The following is a 19962-nucleotide window of genomic DNA, read 5'->3' as shown; positions in this document are numbered from 1 at the left end:
AGAGCCTCACGCTCGATCTGGGCATATTCCCGCTCTGCTGCGGACAGGGTCCGGGATGCAAAACAAACAGGCCGCCCGGAACCATTGTCCATCCTGTGGGAGAGCACTGCCCCGATGCCATATGCAGAGCTGTCGCATGCCAATAAGAGCGGACGCGCAGGCTCGTAGTGCACGAGGACCGTATCCTCTGTGAGCAGCCGCTTGACGCGGTCGAACGCCACCTCGTGTGCAGGCCCCCAAGCCCAGCGCTCGTCCTTCCTGAGCAACCGCGTTAATGGCGCAAGCTGTGAGCTGAGCTCGCGCACGAACTTTGGTAATACTGGGCCATACCAATGAACGAGCGCAGCTGCGTCTTGTTGCAAGGCGGTGGCATGTGCCGAATCGCCTCCACCTTCTGAGGGCCTTTCAACAACCCCTCCGGCGTGATGATGTGCCCGAGGTATCGCTGTTCTCACTTGTCTCTGTTCAAGCGCAGGCCGCATGCTTCTAGCTTCGTCAGCACTTGGGCAATGTTCGCAAGATGCTCGTCCGCCGTTTTCCCCGCAATGAGCACATCGTCCAGGTAGGTTTGAGCGGGCAGGCCAATGCAAACCTGATCCATGGCTTTTTGCCACAAGGCCGGGGCCGAAGCAATCCCAAAACAAAGTCGGGTATATCGATAGAGCCCTTGTCACATGTTGATTGTCAAAAGGTCGCTACTCCCGGGATCCATCGGCAAGTGAAAATATGCATCACGCAGATCAAGCTTCGTGAAGTATTGACTCCCTGCCAATCGTGCATATATTTCATCGATTGACGGCAGTGGATATTGCTCCACGCTGAGCCCCGGGTTAACCGTGGACTTGAAGTCCCCGCACAATCGGACGTCTCCATTCCATTTCAGCACCGTGACGACCGGGGTGGCCCAATCTGAGTACGACACCCGTTTGATCACTCCACAGGCCTCCAGCCTATCCAGTTCACCCTTGACCTTGTCCCGCAGGGCATACGACACCGGTCGTGGTTTACAAAAACGAGGAACCAGCCCCTCCTACAGGAAGAGCTTTGCCTCCACGCCCTTGAGTTTCCCAAGGTCATCGCAAAACAAACCTTGATGTCTTTAAAGAATCTCCTATCGGCTCGGCAAGCGTTGCACAAGGTGAACTGCGGCCCAGTCTAGCCTGACGCGGGTCAGCCAGTCTCGGCCTAGGAGAGACGGACCCCTCCCCCGCACGACGTACAACAGAAGCGCGGCGACCTGGCCTTGGTACCGCACAGACACGTCTGCCATCCCGACTGGCGTTATCTTCTCGCGGGTTTGAGGAACAGTGTGAGGTCGGACCTGATAAGCTTCAGGCCGTTGAGTCTACGCGCGGTCTGTTCGCCGATGATCGACACCGCCGCTCCCGTATCAACCTGAAACGTGATTGGCGTGTTGTTCACTTCGACTTCCACCGTCATTGGGCGCGCCGCCGCAGGGCCAATTGAAAACAGGCCTAACAACGGCTGCCGGTTTCGCCCCGGGTCGCCTCGCACATCGCCGTCCATGACCTTAACGGTGGCCAACGCCCCTCGGCACACACGCTTCAGATGACCCACCTTGTGACAATGTAAACACCCGGTGTTTTTAAATGGACACACACGGCGCAGGTGTCGACCTCCGCATCCCAAACATGTCCGCGGGGTCACCTCCCCACTCGTGCGGCCAGGTGGCGACGTCTGGCGCTCGCGACACCGCGTGGGCCCCCGGGCCATCCGGCAAGCTGTGGCCGGTGATGGCCCGAACATCTCCGAGAGTCTGCTCGACAGCGGCAGCAGAGTCGACCGCCGAGGTGAATGTAATGGCTTCACCCTTCAGCCGTAGAATCGCCGAAACCATTTTCGCATCTCCCCCGCCGTGAACTTGCAGGCCACGGAAGAATGCTTCACTCGTGCCACGAAATCCGCGACGCGCTCCTCCGTACCTTTCGCGAGGCGATCAAACTAGTATCGAGCCAGCTGTGATGACTTCTCCGGCTCCATGTGTGCTTTCATCTCCTGCACAATGTCCCAAAACGACAGCGTGTCCCCATTGGGCTTGTCCGGCACCACCAAATCACTCAGCAGTCGATAATGTTCCGCCGATAGCGAGGCGAGCAAGATCGACTTCTGTTTGCTCTCGTCGACCACATCATTCGCGTGGAAATAGCATCCCAATTGTTCTGAAAACAATTCGAAGTCGTCTCCGACGAAAACGGGCACCTGTCCGTGCGCCGTGACTCGTCGATCAACCATCCTCGTCAGCCAATTGTGATATCCGAGGCGCAGCGGAACATGGAGAGCGAGAGCGTAGCAGTAACTCCGCTTTATTGCGCGTCCGGATGTACATCACTGCCACCCCTAGCGGGCGAGTCTTGATATACGAAAACCCAATCACGTGATACAGCACAATCTGTGGCTAAATTGTAATTGGCAAAAATATTGACGACATCATCGGTCACGTGGTTCAGCAGTCATATTGTAATTACCCTCAAACATTTAAAAAAATCACCTTCTCCAGAACGGCGAGACAGATTGAGGGGAAACTTCACCCATATGTTCCCCAATCCATGGGGATACCAGGGTGTTCATGAATAATTAATATGTCATATTATCTTGCAGCCATATTGGATTGAATGAAAATCTTTGAAAAATTCTTTATTTTGAACTGCGATCTAGTAGTCATGGGGAGTACATGTTTTAAATTTCAACCTGATCTGATACATGATCTGGCAGCCATAATTATTTAATATGTTGAATCTGGGTTCAGTGATGATGTCATAGGTGGATTTGTTATGATGTCATAATTGCCTATGTCGAACGCTTTATCCGATCAGTGTGAAAATCTTTGAGGGTCATCGAGTGCTAAATTGTATGGGGGTTGGGGGGAGGGATTGATGTCATCACTGGTCATATGTTTCGGCAGTCATATTGCTTTTAACATAAAAAGAATCTTCAAAAATATTCTCCGAAACGGCTGAACAGATCGAGGCGAAACTTTACCGATATGATTGCCTATCCATTAATACATTGCATGGCCTGGCAGCCAGACTTGTTCAAACGAAAATCTTAAATTTAATCTTTCTCTTGAACCACTTTATCAATCGATGTGAAACGACACAGTTATGATCTAGTGGTCATTTGGATTATCTGTTTTAAATTTCATCCCGATCGAATGCAAGGTCTGGCAGCCAGAATTATTTACTATTTTTAATCTGGGTTCAGGGATTTAAATCAAACTTGGCACAAGTATGTATAATGATGTAATAATGCGGGCGGAGGCATGGTGAGGTCGCGACGTCGAAGAGTAATGGTGAGGTCGCGACGTCGAAGAGTGCCATTCTAGTATTTACTGACCCCTAAGGTCATAATATTTGATTTCATTGACCCAAGGACATCTTCATATCGATTTCATTCACTGGATCACTAAGATAGCCTTATAGATTTGATTTATTGGACTCGTAAGTTATTTTAGATTTGATTTTCCTGATCCCTCAGGTTGTCGTAATATAGATTTAATTTACTGGACCACTAAAATTGGTTTAAAATACATTATATGCATTGAACACCTAAGTTGACTCGAATTCGGTAGTTGGTCTTCCATTGGATTCGTCTTAATGTAGACTTGATGTACTCGACCCCTAAGGTTGTCTTGATCTAGATTTAACTTACTGGACCCCAAATGTCATCTTGATATTGATTAGATTCACTGGACGATTAAGGTGGTGTTATTATATATTTAATTTACCATGACCACAAAGGTGGTCTTAATATAGCTGTGATTTATTGGACCGATTCATTTTCTGGACCCCAAGGTCAACTTAATGTCGAGTTTATTTATTAGACCCCTCAGGTTGTATCAATTTCGATTTAATTTACTGGACCCCCTCAGGTCATCTTGATATACATTTGATTTAGTGGACCACAAAGGTTACCTTATTTTAGATTTTGTGCACTGGACCCCAAAGATCGTCCTGTTATAGTTTTCATTTAGTGGACCCATAAGATCGTTCTAATATAGATTTTATTTACTTTGACCCCTTTTTGCATGTTTTCTGCAGCACAACCCCATCTCATCGATACTACTTGGCTGTGGATCCCAGCTCTGGGGACTTGTACGTCTCTGACATTGGTCACTACCGGGTTCTCAGAGTACCAGCGCCTAGCTGGGTTGATCAAAAAGTTAGAGAGGCTCATGTGGCAGTTGGCACCGGCGAGCAATGTCTGCCCGTGGACGAGACACGTTGCGGTGATGGTGGACAAGCTCATGCTGCTCGCCTTGTTGGGCCACGTGGTGAGAAATAATTTCTGTTACTTGGTGCTATATGTTTGGTATCACATGTTTTAAAAAGTAAATACCTTAGATGAGGTGAAGATCAATAACACTAGAAATGTCAAAATATAATTTGTCGTTCCACCAGCACTCAGGAAGGATAATAATTAATTCTCACAATGATGCTCCTACTGTGGTTCAAATATTGACACCCTTGATGTTTTGTCCTATCTATTTTATCTGTATGCAGATGATGCTTTTGGGTTGCTCGTTTTTCTTGGATAAATAGCATGGCTGTTACGTTTTTGAAAAGACACACATTAACTTCACCCCAAATGGATACTGATAGGAGCATTTATGAGTTAGCAATTTGAAATTTCCAGGAAGCCGGTGGTCGGGAAAAGCTGAAACTGATCCCTTTGGGGCCCTTACATTGTGAGTCGTTCCAACAGCACTCAGGAATATAAGGCTCAATATTTTGGAACCCGAGCACACCTTTCGTTTGCTTTGGGACTCTGAGCTATCAACCTTGTATTTGTCAACCTTGCAATAAGCCACTAAGCCTGGTGTTGGCTTAGTGGTTAGGGTGGTGGCTTGGGATCCTAGGGTCTTGAGTTCAAGCCCCATTGGCCGCTGAATTAAAATACATCAGGAGGTTGAGTCAGCCTGTCATCCTTCCGAGGTTGGCAAAATGAGTACCAGTGTACTGGTAAGGGGGACACTGCATCAGCGGCATAGCCGTGTCCCAACCAATGATGCAACCAGCAGCCACAGGCTGCACTCGATAGAGATGGAGAATAAGCCACTCTTCTGTCACGGTGTTGTTTAAATGAAAATATTAATCGCCAGCACTTTGCATTTTACTTGAACACGTTTCCATCCCTCCAACTCAAAACCTTTGGTGTTATGATTCATTCCCTCTTCCCATAACTTCAGCAACAAGTTATCACTTCGAGGTACAAAGATTAGGGATAACCTATCAGATATTTTGGATAAGCTGTGTGTTCAAACTGTTCATGGACACCTTTGTTGGAATATGCACTCGAGACCAACCTTGAAGCGCTTTGCAAAAATCTCAGATCTGCGAATTTGGAGGCATTGGAGGACAAGAATGCACCAACGACAGTGGAAGAAGCACAGTCTTTGACGTCGTCACATTTTGGGTTCATAATATTCCATCTGATGGGTTAATCTGACTTGGTAATGATTCTTGATGTCCCATCTTATGACCCACCTGATAAGTGCACACATTAGAGTTGAAGGAAAAGAGAGTAGGAAGTGATTGGGCCATTGTTTTTTTTGTTTTGTTTTTTAACTTGTAGGTAGCTTGCTGAATCATCTTCCAAAAAAGTGATGGAAGTGGGAACAGTTTACCAGTCCGAAAAGAAATAATTACATCGAAAAAGCAAGAGTAGATAAGTACCCGTGGCTGGGGAAAGTCTATAATACTGGGTGGTTAAGTATACTTGACTGTGTCTCTGGGCTTGTTGTCATTGTGTCACATAATATATCGCTTGGATGGTATCATGAGATGAGATATATTGTCACTCAATAAGAGGAATAACAATGGTTGCCCTTTTGGAGATGAAGAGTGCTGTTCATATGTGACAAATGTGACAAATGTGACACCGTTGAGAGTGAATTTGTTTATTGTGAAGGAGCTCCTTCCCGCAGAGCAACCACACTGAGATAGCAAGCAGTGTAACTTGGTGTTGTGGAGTACTTGAGAAGACCAGACGACTTTCGACCCACAGTTCAGGTGGAAATTTGTAGATTTTTTCAAGGTGCCAAAGATAAATCACCTTATTCTTTGTGAATGACCAGTTCTGGCAGAAAGGTCCTCCAGTTTAACGTTCATCTGGAGGATGGAACACATATTGATGCCTCACCCTGCATTACCCTCGCCAGATTACTCTTGCATTTGCGTCTGTTTGTTTGTTACTTGTGAAAATCGAAGATTTTTCAAGTATATTGGTTGGTTGCGTGCGTTATTCTGTCTGTTTGTCTATTTGTTTGTATGTTATCACCTACAGGTCACAATTTTAAACCGATCTTCATGAAGCTTCATGACATGGTTGAGTTCGTCATAATCAAGAGCCCTGTTGTTTTTGAGGTCAAAAGGTCAACATAGGCCAAAGGTCAACAACTTTGTCAAGTTTCTAAAATCCTCAATTTTCATCCGATTTATTTGAAATTTGAACAGGATTTTCTTTTGAAATGACCGTCGTGTGTCACATGGTCTGGCAGCCATGGTTGTGGGTGATGATTGTTGTTTTCACTCATGTGGTTAGAGTAAATGATGGTTGTTGTTTCCACTCATGCTGGTTCGAGTGATGGTTGTTGTTTCCACTTGTGCTGGTTCGAGTGATGGTTGTTGTTTCCATTCATGCTGGTTGGATAAAATGATGGTTGTTGTTTCCACTCATGTGGTTAGAGTAAATGATGGTTGTTGTTTCCACTCATGCTGGTTCGAGTGATGGTTGTTGTTTCCACTCATGTGGTTAGAGTAAATGATGGTTTTTGTTTCCACTCATGCTGGTTCAAGTGATGGTTGTTGTTTCCACTCTTGCTGGTTCGAGTGATGGTTGTTGTTTCCATTCATGCTGGTTCGAGTGATGGCTGTTGTTTCCACTCTAGCTGGTTGGAATGATGGTTGTTTCCACTCTTGCTGGTTGGAATGATGGTTGTTTCCATTCATGCTGGTTCGAGTGATGGTTGTTGTTTCCATTCATGCTGGTTGGAATGATGGTTGTTGTTTCCACTCTTGCTGGTTGGAGTGATGGTTGTTGTTTGCATTCATGCTGGTTAGAGTGATGGTTGTTGTTTCCACTCTTGCTGGTTAGAGTGATGGTTGTTGTTTCCACTCTTGCTGGTTCGAGTGATGGTTGTTGTTTCCACTCTTGCTGGTTCGAGTGATGGTTGTTGTTTCCACTCTTGCTGGTTCGAGTGATGGTTGTTGTTTCCACTCTTGCTGGTTAGAGTGATGGTTGTTGTTTCCACTCTTGCTGGTTAGAGTGATGGTTGTTGTTTCCACTCTTGCTGGTTAGAGTGATGGTTGTTGTTTCCACTCTTGCTGGTTCGAGTGATGGTTGTTGTTTCCACTCTTGCTGGTTCGAGTGATGGTTGTTGTTTCCATTCATGCTGGTTCGAGTATTGGTTGTTGTTTCCATTCATGCTGGTTGGAATGATGGTTGTTTTCTCTCATCGTGCTGGTTTCAGGAAGTGATTGCTGTTTTTCCACCATTGCTGGTTGGAGTGTTGGTTATTGACTAATGGTTATTGACTAATAGTTAATGTGTTGTTCATTGACCCCCCCATGCGATGGCAATTTTTTTCAGAATGTTGAAAGAGACGTGCAAATGTCTGAAAATTATTTAAAAAATGAAATTCTGGAAGATAGGTAAATTCAACTTTTCCTTCAACTTTCGAGGAAGGGAGGTGGGAAGGGTTGTCAGGACACTAACCCCGACATGCTCGAGCCTGGGTTCAAATCCTGACCTTGCTATCAACTCTCATCCTGGTGTTTCACATGCAGACGAAGACATCAATGTGCGCACGGTCCCTGATGGATGTTCAGCCGGAGGACCCCTGTGCCAGAACTGGGCATTGGTCAAGGTTAAAGATCACATTAAGGTGCTAAAGGTTTTTTCATAAAAAGTAGGCAAGTTATCAACGTCACGCTGAGCAAATTACAAATTCCTACCCTGACTGCTGTGGGAAGGCGAACTGTCGATTTTTTTTTAGTTGTTGCCTGCAGATAACCAGGGCAAAAGTAATCTACATAAGTTAGTTATCTCATATAATGATGGAGGAGGAATGTTCAAAAGTTAAAAGAACAAGATATTCATAATATGCCAAGACAAGTTTACGCTTTATTCTGTAAGCTTACACAAGTGTTAATTTTTCAAATGTCACGTCTGGCAGCCAGATGGCGAAAGACTTGGGCTATAATAATTCCCTGGCGAACCCCACATGAAGGGGAGACTAATTGGGGTGGTTGATGAATTCATAAATAGATGAAGCAGAAACAAAGTAGTAAGATACAGGAAGTGGACAAAAAAATGGAAACACCAATGTAAAGTAACTTAATAGGGCATTGGGCTACCACGTGTGGCCAGTACATTCTGCATGCACTATTCCATAGAGTCCACCAGTGCTGGGAATTCTGCAGGAAGGATGTGACACCATTATTCCATGAAAAAGTCAATGAACTCACACCTGTTTGATGGAGGTGGAAAACGCTGTCTCAGACATCATTCCAGGTCAGGTCAGGAATGGGAGCATGCCCCGGAGCAGCACGTCGCTGCGTCCATTTTCCGCCGGTACTCCAAGGGCCTCCGTCTGGCCATCCCCCAGGCAGATACCAGGCTCATCCCCATGTCCTTGAAATGTTGATCAACCTGCTGCAACCACGAGACACGTGGTCAGCCCATTGGCCTCCTCCACTCATGAGGCTCCCTCGCTGAGAGAATCTGATGAGCCGCATGTCCATACAGTCACAGCTGACGCTCACAGACTATGCAGGTAACAAATCCCATTTGAGTCTCTCTCAGCAAACTCTCGTTGGACACAAAGTCCAACCAGTGATAGCCAAGGATTCTCCGAAGATACCTGGTACCAAAGGAATTAAGTCTCTATCTCAGATCCCTGGTCAGAGTACAAATCTCACATCCATAGAGCAAGACTGGAAGCAGCAAGGACCTGAAGACTCGGACTTTCATCCTCTCGCACATATACCGGCAGTGCCACATCCCATGTTCCAGTGAATCCATGACTCCCCTGGCGCGACCCAGACATCTGTTGACCTCTGGCTCACAGCCAGCAGAGACATGAATATCACTGCCAAGTTAAGTGAATCTCTCCAGGACCTCAACTTCCTTGCCACAAACAGGTACAGACAAGAGAGCAACATCCAAAATGTCATTGAAAGCCAGGATCTTAGTTTTGACCCAAGAAACCCGTAATCCCAGCGGCTCCGACTCCTCATTCAGCACCTCGAGGGCCCCAAAAAGGATATCCAGTCTCCGCAAAGATGACTGCATCATCGACGAAATCAAGGTCAGAGATTTTGACTCTCCCAAATGATGCACCGCAAGTTGATCTCTCCGACATCCTCCCCAGAATCCAGTCCATACAAGTGCTGAAAAGTGTGGGGGCCAGTACACACCCCTGACGAACTCCAGTAACAGCTAGAAATAAGTCAGAGATGGTACCACCACACTTCATAGCACTCTCAGTACCAGAGTAGAGTTCAGACATCATATTGATCAGTTTTGGTGGCACCGCACGAAGACCAAGAATCCTCCAGAGGGCATCCCGATTCACTGAATCAAACGCTTTACAGAGATCAACATAGGCTGCAAGCAGCTCCTGCCGAAACCCTCATCTGCGTTCAGTGAGGACACGAAGAGCAAGGATACGGTCAATCATTGACCTCTTTGGTGTAAGGCCCGACTGCTCTGGACGCTGGTGCTCAAGGAGATGGTGACGAACCCTATCAAGAATTATCTGAGCAAAGACCTTGCCTGGCACTGAGAGCAGCGTCACCCCTCGGTAGTTGTTGCAGTCTTGGTGATCACCCTTCCCTTTCCAGAGAGGGACAACAAGGCCCCTCTTCAAATCAGTTGGGATGATGCCTGTATTCCAGGCAGAGCACAGAACTGCATGCAACGACATGAGTGCAGCATTTCCACCAGCCTTGAGAAGTTCAGCATGGATGCCACAGATCCCAGGAGGTTCACCCCATTTCAAGCGGTTCACCGCAGTCTTTGTTTCCACAAGCAAAGGTGGACCACATTTGATTGGAGAATCAGCAATAGGGACAGTAACACACCTGACATCCAACTCGACAGCTGGTGGATCAGCCTGGTACAGCCACTCAAAGTAACCATCCCAGCAGGCCTTCACTTTGGACTCTTCTGTCAAGAGCCTCCCACTCTCTGCTCTCACTGCAGTACACCGAGGGATGGGCTTGGATGAACGTAACGCGCGAATTCCCCTGTAAGCAGGATGAGAATTACCTGATTACAGGTCTCCCTCACAGATTCCTTGCACATTGACTTCCTTTTCCACCCATTACACACGTACAGTTTTACACCTCAGCTCCCTGAACAGCTCAGCTCTGCCATTCAGCCTGGCCCTGCGACTCTGGTCAATGGTATCCAGTGTCCTTTGTGAGACAAAATTCTTCTTCGCTTTACGGTGAGTTCAAAGACATCCTCCGACAACATCAAGGACGGTGGTCTTGAAGGCACTCCAGAACTCTTCAGGACCCCCATAGCACCCAGATCCCCCAAATCTCCACTCAGCCTGTTCGCAAACTTCTCAGCTACACTCTCATCCTTGAGCTTGCCAACATCCAGCCTAGGCTGGGATGGTACCATTCTCTTCGATTTAAGCTGCAACTTCAGAGTTGTTACAACAAGCCTGTGGTCAGTCTTGAGGAACTGAGCACTCCGGTAGACCCTGCAGTTCTGGATTATCCTCCAGCGACCGTCAATGAGCACATGGTCATTCTCCTTTGCCACACCACCAACGTTGAAATACCAAGTCCAGCGATGAACCTATGGGTGCTGAAACCATGAACCAGCCACCCTAAGTCCATAACTTCTTGCAAAGTCAAGGAACTTAGTGCTATTCTGGTTCACAGTTCCAGACCCGTGGGGACCAACACATGTCTCATAACCATCCCCATCAGTTCCAATCGATGCATTGAAATTCCCCAAGACTGGAAGTGTATCTCTCCTGGGGCACTGATCAACCACAGCCTCCAGCGTGGCATAGAATGCATCCTTCAAGGTGAGATCAGTCACCACAGTCGGAGCATAAACAGAGACCAGGGAAATGACACCTAAGGAGTGACGAATCTTGAGTCTCATAATACACTCGTTGACCAGTGTTACCTCCATTATCATTGGAGTCAGCTTATTGGACACAGCTACAGCAACTCTTTGGGCATGGTAACCATCAGAACGAACAGACCAATCATAGGTGTAACCACCCACCATGATCTCGCCGCAATCCAGTCTCCGAACCTCAGAGAGTGCTGCAATACCGATGTCCAAACGCTTGAGCTCAGATAATAACAGACAGGTGACCATTGTTTCTTAGGGATAGGACATTTCAGGCACCCACCCAAAGGGACCGCCTCAGGTTAACCCAAGGAGACCGCCCTCTGGTGGATGACACCTCAGCATTACCCCGACACACACCACCACAACCTGACCCTGGAAGGTTACCCCATGGTTTCCCTCCTATCATCAAAGATTGGGGTCCCGAAGGCTTTGCTCCAATCCCATCATCTCGTGAGCTGCCCTGGGAAGGGCAGCTACACAGGAGGTACTCCCACAGAGTGGGTTTTCAGATTTATTTTTGCTTTTGGTATGTTTTGCGGAATGAAGTGTTTTACGGTGGCCAGAGTGCAAATCCTGCCACCAACCTCCTTATGAAGAGTAACCCAACTGCAGGAGGACGTCCGCAGACACAGTTGGGTTATATATATTGATGGCCCTTGGCTCAAAGGAGCTCCTCCGGCCTTTGACAGGTTTTGTTATTCATCCTGCTGGGTGTCCATATCATACACCCTCCTCACCAAGAAACTTGGTGGCGAAGATGGTTTAGTCACCGACAACCCGGCCATGAAATAGGTTAGTTCAGGTTTACATGGTATCTGTGGCAAGTCACAGATCTAATCTGACCTGACGTGGCACAGATATCCCATTAATGCTCATTTGGTTCCCGAATATCGCATAAATGCTCAATTGGGTTCATATCTAGTGACTGTGAAGGCCATGACATATAGTTAACATCAGTCATGCTCATCAAACCTTGGGCGACCATATGTGCTCTGTGGATGGGGGTATCCTGGAATGGCCTCCGCGTCAGATTCATTGAAGAAAGAATGCTCCAGGCAGCTTCCCAGCATGAGAGGTTTAAATCGCTTTTCACTTTATTTTAAAACACTCCAAGTGCGACAGTAAAAACTGTGCTTTTTACAAAACACAACCACCGTTCCACCAGACAGGGAAGAGCTGGACCCCCACACCCCTCCCAGCAGAGATGACGCAACACATGGGCGGGCAGAGCATAAATATGCATGTGGCAAAATATGGGTGGAGCATAAATATACATTTTACAGTAAAACTTGGTTACATCACAAGGGGCATTAGGGCTGTCTCCTCTTGCAACCATGTTTGGCATAATTTTTGGCAGCCAGGCCTGTACAGCATTTTTATACATTACCCTGAGCATGCTGGGATGTTATTTGCTTCATTAACATATTATGGGCCACACCTGTGCGGAAGCTGTTGCTTGGTGTCCCTCATTTACCCAGGTGTTTCCATTTTTTTTGTCCACTACCTGTATATATTTACGAGCGGGGTACGCTTAGACATCGTAAGCAATAACGAACTTTCTCATTGTCTTGGGTCGCTCACCTGCATTAATTTTTTTCATTGTTTGTCCATCTGTTTCTATTTTTATTTACGGACACTTTCTGATGGGTCTGCGATTTCTGTTTTTCCTGGTGTATCAGCTTCAATCAGCCACTGAGTGGTTCGAATGAGCTTTATATATATTAGATACACGTTGTTATGCTTTTTGTGGTGTGTTCTGGATTATTGTGAGTATCTCATCCATAGACAATTTTGAAAGCCCCAAGTCGCTTGAAAAGAAACCGAAGTCGATAATTGAAATGACGAATAACTTGACATGAAAAATTATCCATGACTCTGGCTCGGAAATTGCTTTTTCTTTTTTTCTAACCCATGCCACAGGAGTGGCGGTAGATGGACGTGGAGTTTTGTACTTTGTGGATGGACAGGCCGTGCGGCAGGTTTCCCTCGACGGGGTAATCTCCACCTTGCTGGGCTCCAACCGACTGGGGGCTTCTCGACCACTCAGCTGCCATGACACGATGGATGCCAGCCAGGTATGATGGTTCAAAATGCAGAAAGGGAGCACATTTAGACTGGGTTGGGGGTGGGTCTTGGACACTTCGTATTTTTATCAACTCAGTAGCTTCATATTTCATGTGTAAATCTCTCACACCTTCCCCCTCTCCCCCTCTCCCCCTCCTCACGGTAAGTAGGATAAGATGACTGTATATGCAGTCAAACCTGGTTTAAACTACCACTCCAGGGAACCCCAAAATGAGGTATTTGAAGACCGGTGGTCTCTTAATCCAGCTAAGCCAAAAGGAACTGTTATTCCAAGCAAGTTGAGACTTGTTTGCCGAGGAAAGCAAAAAAACAAACGAATCCAAGCCATGATGGTCATTGACATCCCCCTTTCTCATCACCCCTTTTCCTGAGCACTCTATTGTTGTCGTCTCAAAAATGACTCCAGTCATATATTGGAAGCCCCCTGTCTTACTATCGTCCTAACTCTCATCTTCTTTACTCTTTAACTGTGATCCCGATCCAAAAAATAAAACCAACTCTTCTGCACTTATTTTGTATACATAGTGGTGTTTGAACTGTCGGTAAAAATGAAAGTGTCCGACACTCTCTGTGAAAAGCAATATTTGGGCATTTTCTACTAGTTTGGGGTCTGCGGAGCAGATTTAGTTATGTGTGCTGATTCTCATCCCCCTGCACTGCTTCCCCACCCCCCTTGAAGGGGGGATCATGTGGGTCGCAAGCCTGTCTGACACAACTCGGCTATTTATCATTGAAGAATGTTGACTTTGGTGTCAGATGAAAGTGTATCTGATATATAGCATGATATCTCAAAAAGTTGTGGACGGATTCGGATGAAACTTGGTAGATATGTTGGGTGTGTAACAAGGAAGAATTGATCCATTTTGGTGAAGATCTGAATCCGGATCCTGATCCGAGAATGTTTTAAGTGATTCTTCACCATTGGGTGATGGGTCCAAAATGATATATAGCACGATATCTCAAAAAGTTATGGACGGATTCAGACAAAACTTGATGGACAGTTTGGGTGTGTGAAAAGAAAGAATTGGTTCAGTTATGGTGAAGATCCGATTCCGGATCCAGATCCGATAATTTTTTGAGTGATTCTTCACCATTGAGAGATGGGGGGGCAAATCGATATGCAGTATAGCATGATATTTCAAAACGTTGTGGACGAGTTATGACTAAACTAGGTGCATGAGTTGGTGAGGTGACGAGAACAAGTGGATTAGATTTTTGTTCAGGTCCAGATCTAGATCCAGCCGATCAGTGGGATCCAAAAAATAAACTGGTCAGCTCAGCAGAGAGGTATATGCTCTATCGAGTGCCATTCCAGTTGATCTTGAATCTCATCACGAAACTAGCCTGAACATCACTCACATCTGTGCCTCGGCTGAAGGAACGAATAGATTAAAAAAAAATTGTGCCACAACACGTCTCTATCATATCATGTTCTTTGAATTATACTTACCAGGAGTGTCCTCCTTCAGTTTCACGTTGCCAGCCATTTTCCTGATGATGTTTATGGCTTTTGGAGGAAAGCCATGCTTATGAAATAGTTTCCATAGACCATGTGAAATAGCAGCGCTCGATGCTTTAAGTCAACACTTGCCATGAACAGGTGTAGTTTGCTCTTTGCTTTTTCTTGGAGCCTATGGATTGTATAAATCATGTAATCTTGGGCAAAATTCCATCAAAGCATGAGTAGAGACATTTTCATTTGGCTGAGCACTTTGCCAGGATTTCTCCGGATGGCAAAATTTGCTCGCATTCCTCTATCACCACGATTGGTGCGAGCACTCCATGTCTCCACTCCTGTGGTATTTTCTCAGATGTCCAAATGAGTTTTCATGAAGTTATGGAGCTTAAGTGCAAGTGCTTGTTTCAAATCTCCCACATGTGTTACCCTTGCTCTTTCAAATCTGTCTTCACCCTCTTCTTTTTGTCATCTGTAATGTCGGAAACCACAGAATGATATCGGAAATGAACAATAACTAAAATACGACGTGACAAAATAGAACCATTAAGATATATTCAAGGAAACTTAAGACACCAGAGGAGAGCATTTGGTCATCATGGTGGTGGTGGTGGTTGTGGTGGTGGTGGTGACTCAGATTTCTGTGGCTCAGAACCAAACCTTGGTGTAGAAATTTCCAAGGGTGGTGGTGGTCGTATGGCAGCTTAGCTGCCGGGGTAGCTATCATTTCTTGAAGCGCGACTGTGTCGCTGATGCAGTGTCCCTCTACCAGTACACACACTGGAACTGGTACTCATTTCACCGACCTCGGAAGGATGACAGGCTGAGTCAACCCCCTGGTGTATTAATTCAGTGGCCGACGGGGCTTGAACTCAGGACCCTTGGATCCCAAGCCGCCACCATAACCACCGAGCCAACACCAGGCTATTTCCAAGGGAATGGAACCTAGATCATTAAGAACAATGCGGGAAAGCTTCACCTACTCAACCACTGAGCCACTCGTTTATGATGCCCCTGCTTTCTCCACGTCCAATAAACTTAATCAGTATTTTTTCAAAAACATTTGACAGTCTCATTCAACATTTACAGGAAGGGAATCCCCACAGGGTTGTGGAACGAACACATTTGCCTCCTATTTTGAAGAGACCCTGGAGGATATTTAATGCATACAATCTGAATTCAGTCAGATTTATGTTCTCATCTGATGGACAGCATGCTCCAAAATACAGCTCACCCTGTGGCCATTGAATCGGAATGACAATTTTTAGTTATTTGTTTCCAATTTGCCATCAAACCCAGAAAAGACTCCTCAATGGCGATGTTGTTACAAACTGAGCGGTACCACCACTCCAAATGAGCTGCCTTCACATAAAATACCCAAGCCAAGAAAATGATGAAACTATGAGAGTTAATAGAACACCTTACTCCACACAGTCTTGAGAAGAAGGGCATAGGAAGGGCCTTTTCACCTCTTGCTTTGATCCTGAGCACGATCTGTATTGGCTTTGTTCGTGAACTTTGAATAACAGGCTCGATGGCAACCATACGAAGCCGATGGGTCAACCGGTACAGATCAGAGCTGAACCTTCTGCCAATTCTTCTTGGAGAAACTGATGATTTTGCAATGATCTTTGAGAAAAAGATTCACCAAACAAACAAAGTTAGCTCTGTGGTTGCGTCGCTCGGTTCTGCCATTTTTTTTTCTTCTGAATCTCGCTGTTACTCCGTCCTCAGAGCACACGACAAATTTGATTGGGAGAGGCAGCGTATAATTTTGTCCACCTACTACGAAACTGAAAGTTTGTGGAAGTGCAAACAAGGTGATTTGTGTTCTGCAGTGTTCAACAATATAATTCAACATACCATATGTATATATTTTGAAAACATAGTTGAGGCTCATTGAAGAGCTAGTACTGGTACACTGAATGGATCAGGATGCAACAGGACAAAAGGAACAGTTGAGAGAGAGGGGGAAACACCAACAGCAGAGTTGAAGGCCAAGACAGAGGGAGACAGACAAACAATGGATCTGGGAAGTAATGGGTGGTAGGGGAGGATACATGGGGTGGACAAGTTGGATTTACAGAAAGAAACACCCAGGAGGGAAAACTGGAAATTTGGAAGGAGGAGGGATTGGGGTGGGGAGGGGGGTTAACGAGAGTACAAAAGATCAAAGCTTTGGATTGGACATGATCTGAGATGGTGGTGAACAGCTGCTTTGACGACCTGGAGGGAAGAACGAGATTGAAAAGAATGTGGAAGTTTGTTCCACAAGTAGGGGAAAAGGGAGGAACGAATGAGTGTAGGTGAGCAGTGATCCTGGATTTAAAATAACATTGAAATAAAATAATATTTTTAATGGCTGCAGAAAAAAAAGCAAACGCATTGAATTTGAAGTTTACCGCCATTTATGAACCGTCTTTCCATCACCTTATTCAATATATTTAGTTTTTCGTGCCTGTTGTTTGTCCTTTATGACATCCTCCAAAAAACAGTAAGTTTCTTCTTTGTAATGGTTTTCAATTTGACAGACTGAAGTAATTGCTACACTACAAGTGTGTCTGCACACTAGGGACAAGATTCTATATACAATGTGCCAAATTCAGGCAAAGTACTGCTAAACTGCATTGTCGTCTTCCGATTCATGTTCCGATTCCTTTTCTACAGTGTTCAAAATGTAAAATTCAATTGAAATTAAGTAGTTCCTCGATCATCGACTGGCGTCTGTCAGAAAGAGTGAACCAATTGCTTAACCCCACTTTGCGCTTCGTGTGATGCACTAAAGTGGCGTAAAAAGAAAAGGAAATTGAACAATTCGTTCATTTCATGGTAAAAGGTTTTGTGTTGATCAGTGCAGCTTTTTCCTTTTCAATGCCGAGTTGTATTTGTGCTTTACAGTTATGCCTGGTGTTGGCTTCATGGTTCGGGCTGGTGGGCTTGGGATCCTCGGGTCGAGTTCAAATCCTGCTTGGCTGTTGAAATAATACCAGGTGGGGTTGACTCAGCCTGTCATCCGACTGAGGTTGGCAAAATGAGTACCAGCTTGCTGGGATGATTGAGCTATTCGAGTGTCCTTTGTTGGATTAATGATCTGTCCATAATTGTGCCCAATTGCCCAGGAGACTACTTTGGCAGCATCAAAGCTCTGCATAGTGTATGGTCCCCATGGATTTGTATTTTCCATCAATTGTTATTGTTTGAGAAACTACTTCAAGTTCTGCATACTGAGAGATGCTATTTTCAGATCCTCTTGGAGGATCTTTAAGTCTGACTCACGTTGTTGTTCTTGTGGACTTTTTTGTTTCACCGCCTACAGTTTTCACCGAAACTTCCTGAAACTTGGCATATATATGTAAAAATACCCTGCGCAGACAGTAACCATCTCCGATTTTGAAAATTCCTCCTAGAAAAAAAAAGTTATGACGTCAAAATATCTCCGCTAATGGAAATCACCGAAAAAAATTATCTCCGAAACTAGGCAAGCTTTTTGAATTCTGTTTGCGGGAATCGAACAGGGCATTAGCAGAGATGAATTATCGCACATATGATACACCATTATGACGTCATATCAATTTTATGACGTCATTCCTATTTTTTGTCATTTTTTGTTTCATTTGTTTTACAGCCTACAGTTTTCATCGAAACTTCCTGAACCTTGGCATATATATGTAAAAATACCCTGCGTAGACAGTAACAATCTCCGATTTTGGAAATTCCTCCGAGAAAAAAAAGTTATGACGTCAAAATATCTCCGCAAATGGAAATCGCCAAAAAAATTATGTCTGAAACTAGGCAAGCTTTTTGAATCCTGTTTGCGGGAATCGAACAGGGCATTAGCAGAGATGAATTACCGCACACATGATACATCACTATGACCTCATATCAATTTTTATGACGTCATTCCTATTTTTTGACATTTTTTGTTTCACAACCCAGAGTTTTCATCAGATCTTCGTGAAACTTGCCATGTATATGCAGAAAGCCCACACGCAGGCAGTAACCATCTCGTATTTTGGAAATTCTACCGAGAGAAAGAAGTTGACGTCATAATATCACCGCTAATGGAAATCACCTATACCATTATCTCCGAAACTAGGCAAGCCGTTTGAATTTTGTTTGCGGGAATCAAGCTGGGCATGAGCACAGATAATTTATCGCAAACCTGATACATCACAATGATGTCATATTCGTTTTTATGACGTCATCATTAAGAGGACGAGGGTCTTAGCTCATTCGAGCTTGTTTGTTTCACCGCCTACAGTTTTCATCAAAACTTCCTGAAACTTGGCGTATATATGTAAAAACACCCTGCGCAGACAGTAACGATCTCAGATTTTGAAAATTCCTCCGAGAAAAAAAGTTATGACGTCAAAATATAATCGCTAATGGAAAAGAAGACGAGGATCTTAGCTCATTTGAGCTTGTTTCAATCCTTTGTGAAACAAGGGAATCGTTTTTCTCAGTCCCTATGTATCTTTCTTTTCATATATACTGTTTATGTATATATCAGTTTAGATTTTTTCTGTCACTAATGTGTTGCCCTGATGAGCCTCAATGTGGGTGAAACTGGTTGGAAGCTTCACTTTCCATCTGTTTGGTGACAGCATTTGATGTTGACATTCTTTCATTGCGAGAAGTTATTCCGGCTTTACCGTCATGATGCCATTGTGATGGTATTATCGCAGCGTTTGTCCAGCTCGGAGGATATTAATAATCCCATATATATATATATGTATATATAGATATATGTATGTATATATACCACTGGTACTGGTGGTCAGCAGGGTACCGGTGGAAATTGTGCTACTGCTGGGCGAAGGAGGAGAAGGAGACAGGGAAGGCGAGTCTGGAGGCAGTGGGAGAGGGGGAAGGGTAGAAGTGTGCAGGTGAGAGTTGGAACTCTGAATGCTGGAGAGAAGGGGAATGATAGTCAGTCGGAGTAAGACGGAGTACATGTGCGTAAATGAGAGGGAGGGTGGTGCTATGGTGCGGTTGCAAGGAGTTGAGGTGGGGAAGGTTGATGGGTTTAAATACTTGGGATCAACTGTCCAAAGTAACTGAGAGAGTGTGGGAGAGAAGTGAAAAAGAGAGTGCAGGCAGGATGGAGTGGTTGGAGAAGAGTTGCAGGAGTGATTTGTGACAGAAGGTTAGCTGCAAGAGTGAAGGGGAAAGTATATAAGACGGTAGTGAGACCAGCAATGTTGTATGGTTTGGAGGCGGTGGCACTAACAAAAAGACAGGAAGCGGAGCTGGAGGTGGCAGAGTTAAAGATGCTGCGATTCTCGTTGGGAGTGACA

The 19962-nt window shown here is 45.3% G+C and overlaps 1 protein-coding gene across 7 annotated transcripts in view; it reads left to right on the top strand.

Annotated features, from left to right (window-relative positions):
* LOC147010865 (teneurin-3-like) overlaps positions 1–19962 on the top strand; it is a 307484-nt gene that overhangs the window by 216787 nt on the left and 70735 nt on the right. For all 7 annotated transcript variants that reach the window (XM_085860654.1, XM_085860652.1, XM_085860653.1 and 4 more), the window contains 2 exons: positions 4059–4291; positions 13045–13199. In XM_085860654.1, the coding sequence (XP_085716780.1) occupies positions 4059–4291; positions 13045–13199 (388 nt within the window). The remainder of the gene's footprint in view (positions 1–4058; positions 4292–13044; positions 13200–19962) is intronic.

The sequence above is a fragment of the Eptatretus burgeri genome, chromosome 16 (assembly GCF_056783735.1).
Source record: "Eptatretus burgeri isolate ZD-2024b chromosome 16, Ebu_testis_v1, whole genome shotgun sequence".
Lineage (NCBI taxonomy): Eukaryota > Metazoa > Chordata > Myxini > Myxiniformes > Myxinidae > Eptatretus > Eptatretus burgeri.
This window is presented reverse-complemented; position numbering and strand designations above follow the sequence as displayed.